General features: G+C 46.3%; 1 protein-coding gene across 1 annotated transcript in view; it reads right to left on the reverse strand.

Moving 5' to 3' along the window:
* SLIT1 (slit guidance ligand 1) overlaps positions 1-21,925 on the reverse strand; it is a 164,572-nt gene that overhangs the window by 121,912 nt on the left and 20,735 nt on the right. Inside the window, exon 4 of the mRNA XM_068548291.1 lies at positions 20,162-20,233. Within this exon, the coding sequence (XP_068404392.1) occupies positions 20,162-20,233 (72 nt within the window). The remainder of the gene's footprint in view (positions 1-20,161; positions 20,234-21,925) is intronic.

Consider the following 21,925-nt stretch of genomic DNA (forward strand, 5'->3'; position numbering starts at 1 on the left):
GACAAAGGAACCTTTTCGCTGATTAAGCTCCAGTCCCTTGGTCAGCACTAGAAACAACTGCGTTTTTATTTCTTTAAAAGTAATGTTTTCCTTCTCCTGAATAACAAAGGGAATTCCTCACAGCACCTGCCCATCAAGAAACAGGAGGTGTTAATGGATGCACTTTGGAGAGAGGCGCTGTCTTCATGACTCATTTCTTTCTTGCTGGAAAGAGAATTTCCAGAATCTCAGACATAATTTTCAGAATCTCAACGACATTTGGTTGCCCAATTATCTTTGTTTGAAACAAACAAAAAAAATCAAACTACAAATCATCAAAAAACAGCTTTGGAAAATTTTGCTCTAATATATTCTAAGTATAGAATGAGGATAAGATGCTGGTGGATGGGTAATGGAAATGTAACCGTTTTCTTTTGTTCCCTGCATTTCCTACTGTTAAAAAGACTAGGATTTATCTATCAAGAAGAATACAGGCTTAACATTCCTTGCTGGTTTACCACATGCAAAATGTGGACCAAAATCCCAGGCCCTGTCACTGGCATCATTTTATTTTATCCCTGCTCAACAATCTTGGATAGGTCTTTATTATGCCCTTTTTCCAGATGAGAAAACCGAGTCTAAGCAAGATTAAGCGACTTGCCAGGGTCAACTAGGTAGTAAGCAGCAGAGCTGTTGGATTCCAGAGTCCAAACTCTTAACTTCCGTGTTATGCCTAATCCCCAACTCCCGGTTATTTTGGCAGCAGCAGAGAATACGTAGAAAATCCAAATGGAAAGTGCCCCATGGCTTCCCCAAGTCAGGGCCTCAGGGACACCTGCACCTTCAGAAATGCACAACCGGCACCTGCATGCACCTCTAACACCAACAGATGGCGCTTATCAGCAAGAGACGCACTCCTGCAGGGAGCTCAGGGGACAGAGTCATTTGCAGTCTGTGGTCAATGTTCAAATGACCAGTTGTCCATAGCCTTCCCTTAGGGACAACTGAGGTCTCATGTCATCTCCAGCTGGCTGTGAAAGATGTTATTAAAAATCATCGAGAAATGAGTGCCAGCCTTTGCTCACACAGTTTACTGTTGAGGACCTGCCAAATATGATTTCTTGTTCTCTGTTTCCTACCAATGGAGCTGGTAACTTGTAGGAAACTGGTTTGTTTTTTCTAGTTGCCTTTAGAAGAATAAGACATTCAGATGCCCAGGTGAAGTGACCACATTTCAATATATCTGACACAGAAGCATGGGGAAGTTTATGTTTGAACACTGTAATTGCCATATGTGCGTTTGTCCCTGTGAAATGCGATTGTTCATGTCTATTAGTTGTTTTTTTTTCACGTTCCCTTTTTTTTTTTTTTTTTCATTTCACGAGCACTGGCAGGGAAAAAGCCAGGCTACCCACCAGATTACCATAGCTTACAGATTCTCATAGCTTACACCCACCTCCCACTTGTAAAACCAGCGACCACACAAGCACCCGTCAACACTCTAGACAAGCCCTAGACCATATCTAACTCAACCAATGCTCCCCATGCCCGACCAATCATGGCAGGCTTGTAATAAGTTGGGTGAATGAATCCATCCATCCATCCATCCAGAGGGGAAGCCAGGCCCGCCAAGCTGGGAAGGAGGGGTGCCTCTCAGCCAGGCAGCAAGGCGAGAGGCCGTCTCCAGAATGCCCACGTCCTTCAGGAGGGACACTCACCATGGGAAACTGCGACGACTCAGGGGTCTAAGACTGGCTGCTGCTCTGCAAACACCAACCAGGAATCACCCTCAGGATCCTCGCCTGCAGCAGACGCCTAGGAGAGGCTCCCAGTGCGTCCCCGCCTGACATGGCGCCCTTTAATAATGCTCTAGACCCATCCCTGGGAACAGATATGCCTCCTTTCTCTTCTTTCCTAAATGGTTCCTAAAGATTATGAAGAGGAGAGCTGGTCACACACACGCAAACAGATAAAAAGTCATTTTGGTGTTTTGTTCTGTTTTCCAAGAAAAGAGTATTGACGTGGTCAAAAATGGTTGGTCTGTGACAGAAAACTAAAATCTCCACCCACAAGCCACTGTTCTGGACTCCGGGATGCCCTGGTTGTTTGGGGAACCTCATGGAAGCCATAGAAGTCCAGATACAAACTGCTAAGTGGCTTCCTCCAAAAGGCCCCAGGTAATGAACAGTCTCCTTTGAGAATTGACATGTCCAAAGGATTCTCTGAGAAATGGTGGGCAGAGTCCCTGTTGGAATGGTGAGTTGGTCTCTGTGTGCTTATGGGGCATCGGGCCCTTGGCTCCCTCTGGTCGGCTGGGGACTCGCAAGAGTCTGCCTGGGTGCAAAGCCTCTCACAAGTGAGGAACCCAGGGTGCCAACCACGGGTCTCAGCACTGGGTACACCACCCCTCCGCTATGCATGCAGCAGGTGGCAGTGATGGAAACGTTCTCTACGCTCACTCCTGGCACTCAGCCTGGGGCTCTGGCTTCTGCAGAGAACAGCTCTCCTCTTCCTCTCCATCCTCTCCGGGGCCCTGCGGGGCAACAGAACCCCAGTGTGGCTTTTTCCCCTTCCAGCCATCCCTCATCCCTGGGAGCGGGAACATCTCTGGCGGTGGCTTTGGAGAGGTGATGGAATGGCCGCTGTCTCCCTGCCAAGGGGAATGTCACGCCACCAGAATTTATGTGCCAGCTTTCCTTGTACCAGCTTTTCCCAGGTTACCTCCCCACCCATTACTACCCCATTAGTTGCCATGTGTTTTCCCCTAACTGTCACCAGCCCACACTGCCTCTTTGTTACCCCGCAGCTCTGGGGCCAGCCCCTTCCCCAGCAAGGGGCTGAGCTTAAACTCCACATTGTGAAATATTTCCTCCCTCTCTCTTGTCCCTCTTCGCCGGCCTCCCCTGGGCCCCAGAGCCTTTAGTAAAACAAACCCGCCAAAAGGCATTCTCTGCTCTGTTTGCACAGCACGAGTGGGCCCCCGAGTTGCCTGGCGCCCCTCATCTTCCACCAACACACTTCCCCTCCTTATTGGTATTCAGTCAATACCTTGCTTTCCTGACCCTTCCCTGCTTGGCCTCTGAAATCTGCCGACAGAAGGGCCTTTGTCGAAGGAGCAGAGGGGTGCAAACACCAGGGCTCTGAAGACACCGTGTGGACTCCAAAGGGGAAATGAGTCGTTGCTCAGTGGGGGCCCGGAGAGAGCGGCTCCTCTGAGCACCTCCAGAACCACAAACCTTCCGTGTCTTTTTACAGATCCGACACCATTTCCAGAGCTATTCGTTGATTTTTATTGTTCCAAAATTGATTCCAAAATGTGGACCAGAATCTGGGGTCTGGTAAATATTTTGTTACACAATTCGCCGGAAGCACTTAGGTATGAAGCATAGCTTCTAACACTGGGGCTTAGGTGAGGGGCCTCCCAGGCTCCCACCGTCTGCCAGTTTCATGTGTCTGGGAGCAGATGAACCATCCCAAACACCATGTGGACCGGGCCTCTCCCCTGCTTACAAGTCCTCTTTGTGTCCCTGGTTAGACCACTCTGCATCTAAAAGCACCCCAAGGCCGTCAAAGCCAGGCTCCCCCAGCACCTCGGGCATGCAGTCCTGGCAGACATGGAGTCAGCCCCTCCTTGAACTCTTCCAGGAATGAAGCACCAGGCAGAGCAGCCCACCCCTCAGCAGCCCACTCTTCAGGAAGCCTGCCTGATACAGAACAAAATCCACTTCCTCATACCTTCTGCCCACTTCTGGAAGTCATGCTTCTGGAACAAATCGGTCCCTTGTCCTCATGACAGCCCTTCACATAGATTTTTAAATTACTCTCAGGGTTCCTCTGTATTTGTTTTCATCACACCAAACAGCCCAGGCCCCTTGACTCTATGTCATATGAAACAGTTTCCAGGTGGCTCCCGACGTGAGCCGCCCTCCTCCAGAACATGTTTCATGTTCTCCCCGCAGCCTCCCACAATAAAACACAAATAAATAAATGAAATACATAACTTTACACAATAAAACACAAATCCTAGTACTGAACACTGTTCTCTGGATGTGCTCAAATCAGCAGAGACTAGAACAGGCCTATCCCCTCCCCTGGAGAGGCCACTTTGCCTCTATTCGTTTAACCTAAGACTGCATTCACTCTTTTAGCCACCTTACTGGACTCCTGAGACATTCTCCACTTGAAGTCACAGGCTCTTTTCATAACAAGTGCTGCTAAATCAGGCCCCCCCGCCCCTCTTCAACGCTTTCACCGTCATCTTCACATGTATCAGCATTTCATTTCACCTCGTTGATTCCCACCTAGTTCATGGAGATCTTTTTCGGTCTTACTTCTATCATCGTGAGCATAATGGCTATCCCTTTGCAGCTTTGTGCCACTTGCAAATCTGTTGAGCATCCCTTCTGTATGCTCATCCAATTCATTAATAAGAATGATAGAGCAGAGTCCAGAGAAACTAATGACTTGCCTAAGGTGTCACAGCCAGATAGGGACAGAACCAGATCTGACACAAGCATCCTGGCTCCCAGTCCAGTACTCATTTCTATCACACTCTGCCAAAAAGTCTCCAGGACCCCTCAGATGGCTCTCTCTCCAGCCATCTATCATACCTACCTCCTGATTGGTCCATCCCGAGAGGCCCTGATTATCGACAGGAAAGTCTGGTCAGGGCTGGATTCCTGGGAGGAAGATGGGGAAACTGCCCCCTGGCTGAAGGATCCTACTTCGTTAAATCATACCAGCTTCTTGCAGCTATAGCTCTGTGCTTCTCCAGGGAAGCCTCTGGAGTAGCCCACCCAACAGACCAGGCCAAGCAGAGCTGGAAGCGGCAAGGAGAGCTAAGGGTATTCCTTCACAAGGATGCCTGGGATAAATGGAATAGAACAAGGGGGACCACAGAGATTCTGGGGATAGATCTGAACCTTGGAAAGAATCTGTACAATGGGCAGTCACTTACAGATAGCTTCAGCCCTCTTACAAACAATTCTCACAGATCTGTCCTAGAAACATGAATGCTCCCTTGAAGAATCTGCCAAAGATAATGGCCAGTTAAAGGGCTGACCCTTGGCCCACATCCTTGCTCTAAGTATAACTCTAGAGAGCATACCAAGATCACTGGGCAAACATGCCAGGAAAACAGGTCAAGATCACTACAAGGATTCCTAACGATCTGAACTGCTCACCAACAAGACTAGCTGTCTTGTGAAGTAGTGAACTCCCCATCACCAATGTGTTTAAGTGAAGGCTGGAGTATATTACTTTCATCCCACTTGAATCCAAAGATCTAAGCTCCCATACCCTCTTTTCTGCCGTGACAGGTCCCTTGTGATTCCAAATAAAAAGCCATCACTGGGCCCAAATAGCCAAAACAATTTTGAAAAAGAAGAGCAAAGTTGGAGGACTCACACTTCCTGATTTCAAAACATATTTAAAAGAGACAGTAATCAAAACACCGTGGTACTAGCATAAAGACAGACAAAAAGACCAATGGAATAGAATAGAAGGCCAGGAATAAACCCTTTCCTATGTGGTCAAATGATCTCTGACAAGGGTGCCAAGACCATCCAATGGTAAAAGGACAGTCTCTTCAACAACTGCTGTTCAGAAAGCTGGATATCCACATGCAAAAGAATGAAGGTGGGCCCTCATCTCACACCATATTTTAAAAAACTGCTCACCACCCAAAACTATAAAACTCCTGGAAGAAAACACATGGGAAAAGTTTCATGAGATTGGACTTGGCAATGATTTCTTGGGTATGACATTGGCAACAAAAGCACAGACAACAAAAGCAAAAATAGACAAATGGGACTACACCAAATTTTAAAACTTCTAAGCATCAAAGGATACAGTCAGTAGAATGAAAAGGCAAACTGTGAAATGGGAGAAAATATTTGCAAATCATGTATCTGATAAAGAGTTAATGTCCAGAATGTTTAAAGAACTCCTACAACTCAATAACCAAAAAAAAAATCAAATAACTTGATTTAAAAATGGACAAAGAACTTGCCCAAAAACTTTGGGCATTTTTCCAAAGATGATATACAAATGGCCAACAAGCATTTGAAAAGATGCCCAACATCACTAATCATCAGAGAACGCAATCAAAATCACAACGACATGTTACCTCACACCCATTAGGATGACTACTATCAAAAAACCAGAAAATAGCAAGTGTTGGTGAAATGGTGCAACCACTGTGGAAAAGAGTATGATGATTCCTCAAAAAATTAAAACTAGAACTACTATATGATCCAGTAATCCCACTTCTGGTGATATATCTAAAAGAACTGAAAGCAGGATCTTAAGGAGTATTCACAACAGCCAAGGGATGGAAGAAACCCAAATGTCCATTAATGGATGAGTGGATAAACAAAAATGTGGCATTTGCATACAATGGAATATTATTCAGCCTTAAAAAGGAAAGAAATTCTGACCCATGCTATAACATAGATGAACCTTGAGGGCATTATGCTAAGCAAAATAAGCCAGTCACAAAAAGACAAATACTGTATGACAAATACTGTATGATTCCACTTATGAGGCACCTAGAGAGTCAAATTCATAGAAACAGAAAGTGGAACAGTGGTTACCAGGGGCTGGGGGGAGGGGAGAAGGGAAGTTGTTTAATGTGTACAGAGTTTCAGATCTGCAAGATGAAAATATTCTGGAGATCTGATTCACAATGTAAATCTATTTAACACTACCAAACTGTACACTTAAGCGTATGGTTAAGATGGTAAATTTTATGTTACGTGTTTTTAATCACAATTTTTTAAAAAGCCATCGTTGACAAGTGGCAAGACAGCCTAAAACTGGAAGGGGCGAATGGGAATTTGGGTTTCAAAGAAGCAGAACCAAGCTACAGGTATATCAGTGAAAGCTGAGGAGCCTTTTGGATATGAATACCAACCCTTTATATAACAATCTCTGCTGCCCCTGTGGACTTCTGATGCCTAAGTATAAAGTCCCAAAGTAATAAAGTCCATGTGTATGTTCTAGGAAGGACTTTTGATGCTAAGAGGCTCAATGTTAAAGTTTAAATTAAGATTGAGATTGATACCAGTCAAGAATTAATGAAAAAGGTAACGCACCGTATCCGAGTGTTTATTTCTTTAAATCTTGCACTATTACAGATCACGAATTTAAATGTAATGAGTTATAATTTGTGTTAATATTCACGCCAAGTTAACCTAAGGAAGAGCTCTATATTATAGTCAACTCCTGGGGAATGTGTTCAGAGAAAGGGTCTGCTCCTGCCAAGCCACTGTCAGTACCAACAACTGGCCAGATAGAGGCCTGCATCTCCTAAGCAAAGGACTGGACCCCACAGAACTATGGGAAAAAGAGCCAGGGATTTGGAAACACAAGGGGTTGGGTTTATCAGCTCTCTGTCTGCCCTTCACCCACCCCACTCCAAGGCTCCCCGCAAGAGCAGGAGACCCACAGATCTTCCCTGGGACAAACATCAGGCTCTGCCAAGAGGCTCCATGTTAACACTGGGGCCAAAGCCAGACTGACCATGGGGGTGAACAGCCAGGGGCTCCTTGTCCTCCGGCACATGGATGGAGGTCGGGAGGAAGGAATGGGTCCAAATAAGGCAATGGTTCCCAGCCATTTCACCAGCAGGATGCCTTTTGATAGCTCCTCCACCACACCCTCAAACCCAACATTTGAAAGATCTGAGCCATTAAAATATCTTTATTAATACTATACCTTTTCATATTTTTACTATTAACCAAGGGCCAATTAATCAACTGCCAGTCAGGGCTTCCCATTAGCATCCACCAAACAGCTGCACCACCAAACTGATACATCAAAAGTTAAAAAAAAAAGAAACATTGAGTTTGCACATTTGGCCCTACTGCACACATTGTAAAGAGCTTGAGGAGCCCCATCATTTCTTCTTCGAGCTTCTCGAGATCCCCAGACACCTGGCTGGGGATCCCAAGTAGAAAACAGAACCACCTGGGCCACAGTGGTTCAGCTTAAGGAGAGGGTCTGACTAGGAGATGCCAGGTCCTGGCCCAGCATCATCCAAGATTGAGTCAGTCAAACCCCACCACGTGCCAGTTACCATCTCATCACCTGAGTCCAGCCCTTGCCGACGCACGTCTGTCTCCACCAGCTAAAAGGTCCATGTCTCCTCCTTGAACCCCTCCTCTCTCCACTGCCAGCTCAAGCTCTTCCTGCCTCCAAGGAAGCAGGGGCTCCCTGTGACTACCCTCCACACCCCATTTCAAGCAGAGGGGTACCCCTGCTGCTTCTGCAGAGACTCAATTCAACCCACCCCCAGTAGATATTACTCATCCTACAAGCCAGCACTGGGCTCTTGAACAATTGGCTTCATGTTTCTAGACCACAAGTCAAGGCCAACTACAGATCAAGGAGAACAACGGTCAGCTGGCAAGTACTGAGTCCATGAAGCCGGGGCCCAGCACAGACTGCCATGTCCCAAGATATCAGAGAAGGGAGGGAAGAACTAGTGAGCTCTACACAAACAATGGAAGCTGTTTACTCTCCTCTCACAGCCTTCGGGACAATGTCTGCCACCAGAAAGGCACCACAGCTTGCCAGCCCTGCCGAACCCGCTCATGCTGGGGAAACAAGGATGGGTAGGCCTAGGTCCCTGCCCAGTCTGGTAGGGGGTAGGGGAAGCAGGGAAAAGGGTTATGTGGACCGTTGTGGGGACTCTGACCAAGATATGAGCAACTGCTAAGAGGGCACCGAGAGGGGGAAACAACCCAAGTGTCCATCAGCAGCTGAATGGATAAACAAATGTGGTATATCCACAGTGGAACATATTACTCAGTCATGAAAAAGAATGAAACTTTGATATATGCTACAACATGAATGGACCTTGAAAACACCGTGTTAAGCGAAATAAGCCAGTCATGATGGCAAATATCATATGATCCCGCTTATACAAGGCAAATTAGAATAGGCAAATTCATAGAGACAGAAAGTAGACAAGAGGTTACCAGGACCGGGGGGAGAGGGAGAAATGGGAATTATTGTTTAATAGGTAGAGAGTTTCTGTTGGGGATGATGAGAACTTTGGGGTATAGATAGTCCTGATGGTTACCCAACATTGTGAATGTAGTTAATGCCACTGAATTGTACACTTACAAATGGTTAAAATGCTAAGTATTAGGTTGTGTATATTTTACCACAATTAAAAAAAAAAGTTATAAAGGAAAAAAACAAAAAGAAGGTATTAAAGAGGCAACAGTCAGTTTTGCCAGGGGTGGGAGGAACTGAGGAACTATGACAGGGAGGTAACATTACAAACAAGCTAAGGGAGATGTGGGCCCATCTGTCCCTCCTGCTCAGGTGCAGACTGTGGGAGGAAGGGGAGGAGAACCCTCTGTGACCCCCTGGCTATCACTCATTCCAGACTCCTCATTCTAGAAGACAGAGCCCGTCTACACCTCCTTCCAGGCCGAGATCCACACAACACTCTGTAATTGTGGGGTCCCTGCTCATGGGGCAACTGCACCCTCTCCATCTACCTGTGTCTCCCACATCCTTCAACACCTGACTTTAAACCTACCTTCCCAGAGGACTCCTGAGCAATCTCTTTCTTCTTCCTGTTTCTCTATTTTCTAAAATTTTCTATAACGAAAGGCAGTACAGCATGGTGGGTAAGAGCGTGCCGTGCATTCAAAGCCTAGATCTGCCGACAACTAGCTATGTGACCCATTTACTTAACCCCTCCATGCCTCAATTCTCCCAACTGTAAAATGGGGATAATAATGGCTTAGGACTGTAACAATTAAAATGAGAAAATGCATGGAAATTGTTTGGCACGTAAGTGCTTAACAATTGTATTAAACTCTCTTTTTTAAAAATACTGGAATGATCGCTCAAGCATTTTTAAATGCCTTATTTAACTTTAAAAAAAAAAGAAACCTCTTATCTTTCTTTGCTTTTCTCTATTTTCCAAATGTTCAATATCATAGCAAAATTATTTATACAATGTTTGAGATGGTTTTTAAAAAATCCTCACTCCCCTAGAAGTTATTCACAGCAGCCCCCTCCTGCATGCCCCCTCTGTTCAGAATCTTCTCCATGCTTATGAATTGTTTATTCCGCACCGATCTTATCAAGCTGTAGGAGAGAACTGGCAGCTTTTCATTCCTTTGAGCCCCTGTAAAAGGTCCCCAGCAGGACACGATCCCCTGCAGATGACCCATCCACAGCTCTTGCCCCCAGCCCTCCCCCAGGCCCTGGTTTCCAACTGGCTATCCTTATTTGTGAAGGCTCACAAAAGTGTGGTTGTGAGGCAGTGGGGGGCAGAGCCACGGCCGAGGCTGTGCTCAGGACATCCATCCACGCTGGGCAAAGTCAGCCGCTCTGGCACATGGTCCGTCAATCTCAGGCTGGCTGCCCTCTTCCGCAGAGGCTCCTGGGCCGACCCAGTGGGACGCGAGCATCTTCACTAGAGCTTTGACAGCAGGCACAGATTTAATGATTGGAAAGCACTTTGAGAGCCCAGAGTGCTCCATAATTGCCAACTCATAATCCCCAAATCGCTCTCTGCAGGGCAGCAAGAGGTGAAGCGTCTGTCCTTGGGAGGGTCTTTGTTCCTGTGGCTCTCACACCAGAACCAAGTCGGGCAGAGACAGACAGGGGCTCTGCCCGAAGAGGGGTCCCCACCTAAGACTCAGCAAGCATGCTGGGGAGCAAGGCTTCTCAAAGTGTGAACCAGATGGGGCTTGACAATAGTGCATATCCTTGGGCCCTTCCACACCTGTTATCTCAGGGTCTCTGATGATAGTGCCTGGGGATCTGCATTTTAAAATCCCCTAAGTGACTCTCACACTAATTTGAGTACTGATGGTTTAGCGGGAGCTGCATGGGTCTGGGGTCAGGGGGACATGAGTTCAAGTCTCAGCTCTGATCCTTATTGTCTGAGGCCTCAGCAAGTCTGACACTAGACCCACAAGATCTAGGTATTCCCTAAAAATAAAATTTTCAAGACTTTCACAGTCATATCAATTTGGCAACACCCTACATGTCCCCTGGGGGCTTTATAGTGAGCACAAGTGGATTAAAGGGGCTGAAAGTCACTCCACAGAGAACCTTGTTTGACCTCAAACTTCCCCAAACCTTCTAACCAAGGAAGCTTCTTTCTATCATTAATGCCAGAAACACCTCACAGACTTAATATCTCACAACAAAGCTCCTGAAATTCCTTTCTGGGAAAAGGGGAGTCCAGGGAGTGAGGGATGGCATCTTAAGGCAGTTCTGGCAGGAAGAAGCCCCATTCCTCACGCTTGGGGTCCTCGGCGGGTGGCAAGGACGGTTCAGTTCTGCAGATCTGTTGCCTGGAGTGGACGCGTCACAAAAGCGAGGTCACCCTCCTGCTTCGGGTAATTTCCCTCGGAGGCAAGACAGATCCATTTTTAACAGCTCTTCATTTCAGCAGAGAATGCCCCCTGCCTCTGATGGGGGCTGGGGACCAGGACGGGAAGGGAGGCTTTGTTCTTCTGACCAGTGCTGACAGTTTAATTAAACCCAGCTCGAGACAAGGTCGGTGGGGTCAGGCATTCTTCAACAGGGCTCCAGCAGAATATCACACCCCCGCCTCTCCAGCCACCGAGGCCCCCGGTAATGAGTTATCCTGGTCCTTACAGCAGGGATATAAATAAGGGGGAATCAATGCCCTGGGCTGCCCTTAATCACTCACCCCCACCCCTTCCAGGCCCAGCAGAGACACAAAAGGTCAATCTTGTCAGGGCACATATTGGTTTCAAGGCTAAAAAGAAACCCAGAGGAACTGGGTTTCCAGAAGCGGCTTCTGGACGAGGAAGGGAACGCAACCAGCAAGAGGAGGGATTGCAAAGCAGCGGGAGAGACTCCTCCCCAAATCTGGGAGGACAGAGCACAGGCGGCTGACACTCACGGTGCTCCCCACCCAAATGTGGGTGAAGCCTCGGTTTTGCTGCTATAAGAGAAGGAGGCAGGTTCAAATTTGTCCCGCTAACCCTAACCATAACCCCTATGTGCATCTGCAAAACAACATCTTCACACCCTCTCATGGGTGGCTATCAAGTGATGAAGCTGATCTTCAACCCAGGTCACCTGCCACCAGGATATAACCACCCCAGGCAGGAGATACGGGTCCAGCCAGTCAATCATCTCCCCCTCCCCGACTCCAAACTGTTGATAGGTCAGAGGATACAGACTGCTTTTTAAGAGCACTAGTGATAAACCCTCACCTCCTGCAGAGATAGCGCCCCACCTAGCCGTCTTACACAGCCGTCTAGTGTTCTCAGCACCGACCACAGTGCCTGGCTCATAGGAGGCCCTCTGTAAATGTTGGGTGAGTGGGTGCATGGGTGGATGGGCAGGCAGATGGAAGGTGAGAGGGGAGCTGGATGTGGTGAGGGGAGGAGAAAGGAGGGTGGGTGGGTGAGGCATGGGGGGATAGATGGGTGTATGGTAGGTTTATGGGTATGCTGGCAGATGCCTAAGTGTAGGGTGAATGGGTGGGCTTGGTGGGCAAATGAGTAAAAGACTGGAGGGGCAGGCAGATGGATAGGTGGGTAGGAGGGTGTTAGATGGGAGGACCAGTGGCAAGAGATGGAGGATGGAGGGATGGGCAGATTGACTGATGGGTTGGTAGATGGGTAAATGGGAGCACAGATGAGAGAGAGGCTGGCTGGGTGGTGGGTAGATGATAGGTAGATGGGTGTAGGAGGTGGGCAGAGGGTGGATGGGTGGGAGGGGGTGGATGATATGGAAGGATGAACGTTAGCATCAGAAAGACCAGGGTTGAAATTCGCCTCAACCCCTTGAGCAGGTCACAAATCCTCTGAGCTTGAATTTCTTCATCTGTAAAAGGGAAAATTCACTGATTTCCTGAGCATCTACTATGTGCTACAGAGCTTACACCTGACCACCTGACCTGAGAGGGAGTTACACCTCTCTGAATCCCCACGAAAGGCTGTGAGGCAGACATTATTATCTTTATCGGATAGAAGAACAAACGGGCTCAACGGGGTTCAAGGAAGTGGCCCAACATCATTTATCTAGTGTTCACTTTAACTCAGACAACAGAGGTTTTCCAGTGCATATAAAAACTGCGAGGTCTCCTACCATAAAAATATTACACTCTTTTTATTGAACACCTGGGAAATATAAAAAAGAAAAAGTCACCCAGAGATAACCCCTGTTGGCATTTTGTAGTCATTTTCCTGTGCATGCTTTAGAGTGATTTGTTTAGTGACCATATTGTCAAAACAATTTTGCATCCTGGCTTTGATATCACAAACATTTATCTGTGTTACTTTACGTCTTTCATAAAGGCCATTTTTGATGATGATATAAATATTCCATAAAGTGTATATACCAAAATTTACTTAACCATTCCCCCAAGGTTGGACATTTCAGTTGTTCTATATAGTTTTCAATATTCTATATTTCAACATTCTAAATTATGCTGCAATGAACATGTTTGTGGTCATATTTTATTGATTTTAGGGTCAATCCCCAAACGTGAGATTTCTAGGTCAAGGTTTAAGCCCATTTTCAGACTTCTTATGGTCCCTTGAAGGCCTGGTGTCTAATTCCAACCCTATTACCAAACTGCTCTGTGGTCCAGGCCAAATCGCCTCTCTGGGCCGCAGGTCCCAAACGTGGAAAGAAATGGACTAACCCAACACGTGGAGAAATATTGGTGAGGAATAACGAGCAAGAGGATTTCAACTGCCGAAGCTACACAGAAAAAATCAGTTGAAACGTGGCCCACACCACCTGATGTGCTTTGTGACCACACCTTACCCTGCACATTTGGTCTCTCTCAAACTTGTTTTCATGCTGATTTAACATATGGCCTCTGGTGGGAAAAAAAAAAAAAAAAATCCATGATTTGCTCCAGGTGGAAAGTATTAGTAACGGATCCCTCAAAGCAGAAGAAAGGTCAACAGATGAGAGGCCAGAAACGCCAAGCCCTGCATCCTCTCTTACCCTCCTCCTGAGGGTGGGCCCCAGAGTGTGACTGCACCAGGAGGTCCCATAGCCGCCAGCACAGCTCCTTGGCCCAGGAGTGAACTCCTGACCAAGGATGGGCCAACCAGAATCCTTCCCCAGAAATCTGGGCTGGGACTGGAGACTCGAGGAGATCTGAGCTCCAAGGTCACAGGAAGTAGGAGGGGAGTGAGCACCGTGGCCAACCAAAGTCATGGTGGAACTGAGATGTTGCTGGTAAACCCAAGACACTGGTTTGCAGGGAGGAGTGGGACAACAAGGTAGACAATCAGAAAGAACTAGAAACATCCCTCACACCCTTGGTCCCAGCTGTGCCTCACTTCCTGTCATGGGAGCCCGTGAGTCTGCTGCTTGTGCCTTTACACTACCCAGCCCACCCCACCCCACCAGCCTGCAGTGGTCCTGTTTCTGGAACCAGGAGTGCCGGAGTGCTCCTCAGCCAGACCACTGGGAGAGTTACAAGAGATGTTCTGGAATGCCAGATGCTCAGGTCAATGGATTGGGGGAGGAGGGAAGGCAAAGAATATTAGCAAATAAGTCTTTAAGCACTTGCTCCTGTACCCTTCCCTATAACTATCACCAAGGTGAAAAATTCAGGGCCCAGACAACCGGGACAAACAACCAGATCAATAAAAAGGTTTATTTAATCATTTCCCTCCAGAATGTGCCCTTTTTGAGATGACCTGAACTGGAGAGGCATCAGGAAGTACTGCCCCTGGTCATGAATTCAAGTTCTAGGCTGATATAAGCGGGGCGTGCTGCACAGGAGTCCTCCCCAAAGTCCCATCAGCTTGCACTCCTATGCGTAGAGGTGGGCTTAAGAAATAACAAGAGGAAACAAAAAGACAACCTACGGACTGGGAGAAAATATTTGCAAACGATGCTACTGAAAGAGATTAACTTCCAAAATATACAAACAGTTCATACAGCTTAATATCAAAAAAACAAAACACCCGATCAAAAAATGGGCAGAAGACCTAAATAGACATTTCTCCAAAGAAGACATACAGATAGCCAACAGGCACATGAAAAGATGCTCAATATCGCTAATATTAGAGAAATGCAAATCAAAACTACAACGAAGTATCACTTCACACCAGTTAGAACAGCCGTCATTAAAAAGTCTACAAATAATAAATGCTGGAGAGGGTGTGGAGAAAAAGGAACCTTCCTACACTGTTGGTGGGAATATAAATTGGTGCAGTCACTATGGAGAACAGTACGGAGGTTCCTTAAAAACCTAAAAATAGAGTTACCATATGATCCAGCAATCCCACTCCTCGGCATATATCCAGAGAAAACTCTAATTCCAAAAGATACGTGCACTCCAATGTTCAGAGCAGCACTATTTACAATGGCTAAGATATGGAAGCAACCTAAATGTCCATCAACAGATGAATGGATAAAGATGTGGTATACACACACACACACACACACACACACACACACACAAAACGGAATATTACTCAGCCATAAAAAAGAATGAAATAATGCCATTTGCAACAACATGGATGGACCTAGAGATTATCATATTAAGTGAGGTCAGACGAAGAAAGACAAATATCCTATCATATCACTTACACGTGGAATCTAAAAAAAATGATATAAATGAACTTATTTACAAAACAGAAATAGACTCACAGACAAATAGAGAACAAACTTATGGTTACCAAAGGGGAGAGCAAGGGGTAGGAGGAGAGATAAACTAGGATTTGGGGATTAATATATGCACACTACTATATATAAAATAGATAAACAACAGGACCTTCTATATTCAATACCCTGTGATAAACCATAATGGAAAAGAACATGAAAAAGAATGCGTGTGTGTGTGTGTATATATATATATATATATATATATATATATATATATATATATATATATATATATATATATATAACTGAATCGCTTTGCTATACAGTAGAAATTAACACAACATTGTAAATCAACTATATTGATACTTCAATTTTCTTTAATCGTTAAAAAAAAAAAAAAAGAGGAGAGCTAAAGAAAATAGTCTCCCTTCACCCAGACCCAGCTATGTTCCTGGATAAGGAACGGCTTAGAGTTAGGGACCAGATGCCTGGGAGGAAAAGGCAGTAAGTGTTAGAGAAAGGTTCTGGCTATAGAGCCTAGAAATACTCCTTTGCCCTTGGAGCCAAAGGGCAACCAAGCCTTCCATCGGGGGTGGGGGGGGAGTCCTTCCTCTAGAAGTCCCTCTGATGACTGCTGACTGGCCCTGTCCCCAAGGCAGCCAGGTCTGGGCCACCGGGGTGAAAACATCCAACGTTTCTGGAGGCTACTGCCTGCCCTGGATCCCAGCCCCATAGGGTGCCAGGAGCAGGAGTCAGGCAGACTCCTGTCCCCTTCAATCGCTCTTCCACTCCTTGAATAGAGCTCCTTGTGCCAGCCTTTGGCTATAGAATCTGGGTATTTAATATTCATTAAAGCGCAGAAGTCCTTTTCTCCAGGACTCCTCTTAAAATATAAAGCCATGGGCTTCCCTGGTGGCGCAGTGGTTGAGAGTCTGCCTGCCAATGCAGGGGACACGGGTTCGAGCCCTGGTCTGGGAGGATCCCACATGCCGCGGAGCAACTGGGCCCATGAGCCACAACTACTGAGCCTGCGCGTCTGGAGCCTGTGCTCCGTAACAAGAGAGGCCGCGATAGTGAGAGGCCCGTGCACCGCGATGAAGAGTGGCCCCCGCTTGCTGCAACTAGAGAAAGCCCTCGCGCAGAAACGAAGACCCAACATAGCTAAAAATAAATAAATAAATAAAAGAAACCATGCTCTCATGTGAAAAATTAAAAAAAAATATATATATATAAAGCCATGAAGAGCACTGGGCAGGGAGTCCAAAGGGGCTTCATTACTGACCCCGTGGAGGTCACTTCACCTCTCCAACCTTGACGTTCATCAGCAGTAAAACCAGAGACACTGTCTGCCCCGCAGGGTCAAAGGAGTCAGACGAGACAGCGTGCACAGGAGGACCAGCTCCACTGCAGGGCCCTTCACTCACCCGCACGTCAGGGACACAAGCAACGTCTGCTGCAGGCTGTCCTGGATACTGTCCGTGCTCAATCTCAGTTCAGCCTCAGGAGAGCCTAACTGTGCACAGGTAAGAAAAACTGCACCTGAGTTACACCATGAAAAACCCAGGACTATCTGACCCTTGACTTCCTACTCCCCTGCGCTACCTCCCATTCCACTAGGGATCCTGGCTCCCCAGACACCGGCCAAGAAGGCAGCCACACTGGCCACACGGTATCACCGCTCTCAGGAGGGCGCCCAGGGACATGCAGGGCACTGATGCCCCTGATGAAAGGTAGACTCAAGTGCTGGAGGGAGAGAGAGACCCCTGCAGAGCTGTCCTCTCCCCTTCAGCCCCACGAGCTGGTGGAGGTTGTGGCAAAAGATGCTGGCCCCTCAAACTGTGAATAGGGCTGGAGGTGACTGCAAGCAAAAGCCGGGAGGTTTGTGGATTTAGATTCACAAGACAGGGTCTTGGATATTTTAAAATAAATGAGGGATAGATGGAAACAACCTATGTGTCCATCAGCAGAAGAATGGATAAAGAAGATGCGAAATATATATATATATATAAAATATATTATATATATTATATATTTGTACATTATATATATTATATAATATATATTGTATATATTATATATATTTATATATTATATATTATATATATAAATATATATTATATATATAAATATATATATAAAATATACAGTGGAATATAATTCAGCCATGAGAAAGAAGGAAATCCTGCCATTTGTGACAACATGGGTGGACCCTGAAGGATTATGTTAAGTGAAATAAGCCAGACAAAGACAAATACTGCATGGTATCACTTATATGAGGAATCTAAAAAAAAGTCAAACTCACAGAAACAGACAGTAGAAAAGTGATTGCCAGAGGCTGTGGGATGGGGAAATAGAGAGGTTGGTAACAGAGTATAATCTAACATATAACATGATGACTATTGTTGATAACACATTCTTAATATAATTGAAATTTGCTAAGAGAGTGGAACTTAAATGTGTCCAAAAAAAGAAGATAATTATGCGAGGTGATGGATATGTTAATGAACGTGGCAGGGGATCCTTTCACAATGTGTATGTATACCAAATCATCACAGTGTACACTTTAAGTATATTTCAATTTTATTTGTCAATTATACCTTAGTAAAGCTGAAATTTAAAAACAAATTTTAAATTTTTTTTAAATAAAATAAATGAAGGAGGATCAAAGCAGTGCCCAGAGCTTAACAGCAACTAGGCACATGTTCCAAACCCTGGATGGTGAAGGGCATCAATATGCTGAAGGGAGGGGAACCCAAGCAGGCAAATAATGCTGGGAGAATGGGGGCCAAAGCTTGAAAGGCTAAGAGGGCTTAAGAGAAGGAAAAAGAAAAGTACAGAAGGAGATCAAGAGAAAAAATGTTCAGGATGAATTTTTGCAGAGAGGCAGAGCTGTGATAACCGCTGCAAGAGCCAGCTCCGAGAAAAGACAGGGCGGAGAAAACAGCAGCTGCTGGGGCCAAGTCAGGACAAAGCCAGCTGCCAGCATGGGACACTAACAGCATGGACCTTGTGGACCAGCACTGGCCCACAGGTTAAAGGGATGTTAGGGTTGGCTGCACCTGCTAGGAAGGGTCTTGAGCCTTCAGCAATCAGGAAGAAAAGTAAGGCACTCACTGTGTGTGCCTGGCACCAAAGGGCCAACCTACCAGTTGTAGGGGGACTGACAGAGAAGGCCCAGCACGAGCCCAAGGGTAGCAAAGACCAGCAGAAGGGATCATCACTGAGCGATCATCTCCATTTCTAGGGAGAGGCCTCCAGGCCAAGAGGAGGAAACAGGAAGAGACTGGAGAGACCATTTGGACAAACTGAAAATTAGAGCTCCGCCCTAAGGACAAAAACTGGAAGGCAGGATCAATGAGAAATTCTGGAGCTGCCTGCAGACCACTGGGCTTATCAAGAGGTGGCAATCATGACAGAGGTGGAAAGAACTAGCCATGTTTAATCAGAGGGGAGGAGATCAAGCTCCAGACTCCACAAGCACGCCTCTCAGCACTCAGGTAGCCCCATGGTGTTGACTCCCACCCAGCCCCCACCCTTCAGTCCTACCTGCACCACCCACTGCACCTCCGGACTCACCTGCACCTCCACCTAGGAGGTGTCCTATACGCTTCTTTAGGGAAGAACCGGCAGCCTCAGCATCTCACATCGCGCTTTGCTGGGCACGCAGAAGGTCCCAACCAATGGTTTTTCAGGTTGTTAATGACGACTAAACCTCCCAACTCAAAATTCAAAAACCTGACAGCCCTTCAAAAATTGAACAAGAGTACTGTACATGGTTATTCTAGGTACTTACAGAAAGCAAAGCTAGAAAAATCATAAATTATTAGAAAGCAGATTTAGGGCTCAAAGTTAAGAAAATGTTTCTAATATGCAGATCTGTCCAACAATGGAATTGGTTGCCCAAGGAGGTGGTGAACTCCCCATCACTAGAAGTAGCCAAGCAAAGATTAAAAGACCATACATACGCTAAGGAGCTGCAGAAGAGAGTTCTTAGGTAATCTCTAAGGTCCTGTCCTACCCAAGATCCCACAAAATGAAAGGAGAACAATTACAGACATATCTTGTAAATCACGGAGCAGCAGAATTGGCCACTACCTTTTAAACTTGAAAGAAGTACATTTACAGCAAATACAAGTATGACTCTATGCCATGGTTAATAAGCTCACAGACCTTGTTACTCTGAGTTGAAAACAGAAACAGATCCAAGAAGGGCTTATGTGAATGAATATTCCACCCAAGGCGGTTACCAAAGGCAGCGAGAAATGCATGAGTACGGTCCTCCCCATAAAGTCTGCCATCATGGCTGACAAGCTTGCCCACCCCGAGAACATTCCCATACCACACTGTCAGGGGCAGCACAAAGAATTGGATAGACTGCCAATTCTGTCAAGTGCTTGCCATGAAGAAAGGCCCCACAAAGCACCTTCCTACAGTAAGACGGCCTTTGATGCCCTGAACGATGCCTGCCAGGTGAGGAGCATAGGGGTCATGGTCATGGGAAAGTCCAGGCCCCACTGACCACACACTGCCCCCTCAACAGGGTGAGGGATAAGACCACAGAGAGAGCTTTCTTCCGTGAAGCGTCACTCACAGCCTCGACAGAGCCTGGTTATTCTGGAACAGCAGTTCTGGTAATGCGTACAGCTGGTTCCGGTTGAGTCGTCTAAAAAAGAGAAGAGAGGAGGAGTTGGAACTGGCCAAGCTGTCCGGAAAATCCAAGGGACTTTTCAGAAAGCACTGGATTCAGAGTCAGAGGGCCCAGGGCTCAAATCCTAACATGTCACTGTGTAACCCCAGAGAATCCCCTTCTCTGAGTCTCCGTTTCTTCATCTATAAAGTGGGAATTCCGCCATCCAACCCTTGGGGAGGACAAGAATAGAACATCTCTGAAAGCCCCTCAACCAAGGACCTGACATGTAGTGGGCAGTCAGTAAACAGAGCCTCTTTCCTTCCGTTATGCCCTCCCACACCCATCATCATCATCACTTTACATTTGCAAGACCCTGTGTAATTAATCAGGCACTGATTCAAATATTATCTCAGTTTGTGAGTTGGATACCTAACTACCCTTGAAAAGTGAGATACACTCTAATGGGATAGGACTGGCCACGGGGTTCTGATTCTTTATTGCTTTCATCCACATTTGGCTCAATGGTGCCAACTTTTTTATTGTCTGCTTTAGGTCTTTTTTCAGAATGAAAATACCTTTATTTTTTTATTTATGAAAATGCATGCTTAATATTTTTAAAAGCCTCAAATAATAGAAGAAAAAGCATTCGGCCACCTGCATTTTCCTCACACAGCAATTTGTAGATGTCTTTCCATGTCAAACAACAGAGGATGACGCTTTTAATCATTTTATGTTTAGTATGTCCATCATTTTCTTTAATTTTAATTTTTTTTTTTATTGGAGTATAATTGCTTTACAATGTTGTGTTAGTTTCTGCGGTACAATGAAGTGAATCAGCTATATGTATACCTATATCTCCTCCCTCTTGGACCTCACTGCCCCCCCCATCCCACCCCTCTAGGTCGTCACAGAGCACCGAGCTGAGCTCCCTGTGCTATACCACAGTTTCCCACTAGCTATCTATTTTACACCTGGTAGTGTATTTATGTCAAACCTAATCTCCCAATTCATGCCACCCAATTCCTCTATTGGTGGACAGACAACTATTCAGTATTATAGACACAGGCAGGAGTGAGAAGTCTGGTTCTGGAATGTGGCCTGAAAAGACAATGCAGAAAGGACTCAGACTTGTCCCAGGAAGGCAGTGAAGTTTAACCAGACTCATCTTGCCACCTCAGGCAACCAATTCCCTGACACTGGAGTGTAGCACTCCAGCCCAACTGGGGTGGGGGGGCAGTGACACCTATAAAGTATGGAACCTTGGTAATCACACTGTGTCCATGGACCACCTGCAGGGACATCACCAGGGAGGTGGTAAGAGCTGCACTATCCCAGGCTACCCCAGATCTGTTGACTCAGGATCTGCATCTCAACCAGGTCCCCAAGTGATCGGGGTGCACGTTAAGGTTGGAGAAGCACTAGTGTAAAATGCAGCCCCTGCCCTCCAGTCTACCATATACTTTTTTTTTTAATTTTTATTTATTTTATCTTTGGCTGTGTTGGGTCTTCGTTGCTATGCACGGGCTTTCTCTGGTTACAGCGAGCGGGGGCTACTCTTCGTTGCAGTGTGCGGGCTTCTCATTGAGGTGGCTTCTCTTGTTGTGGAGCACGGGCTCTAGGCACGCAGGCTTCAGTAGTTGTGACACATGGGCTCAGTAGTTGTAGCTTGCGGGCTCTAGAGCATAGGCTCAGTAGTTGTGGCACACGGGCTTAGTTGCTCCGCGG

The sequence above is a fragment of the Eschrichtius robustus genome, chromosome 7 (assembly GCF_028021215.1).
Source record: "Eschrichtius robustus isolate mEscRob2 chromosome 7, mEscRob2.pri, whole genome shotgun sequence".
NCBI classification, from domain to species: domain Eukaryota; kingdom Metazoa; phylum Chordata; class Mammalia; order Artiodactyla; family Eschrichtiidae; genus Eschrichtius; species Eschrichtius robustus.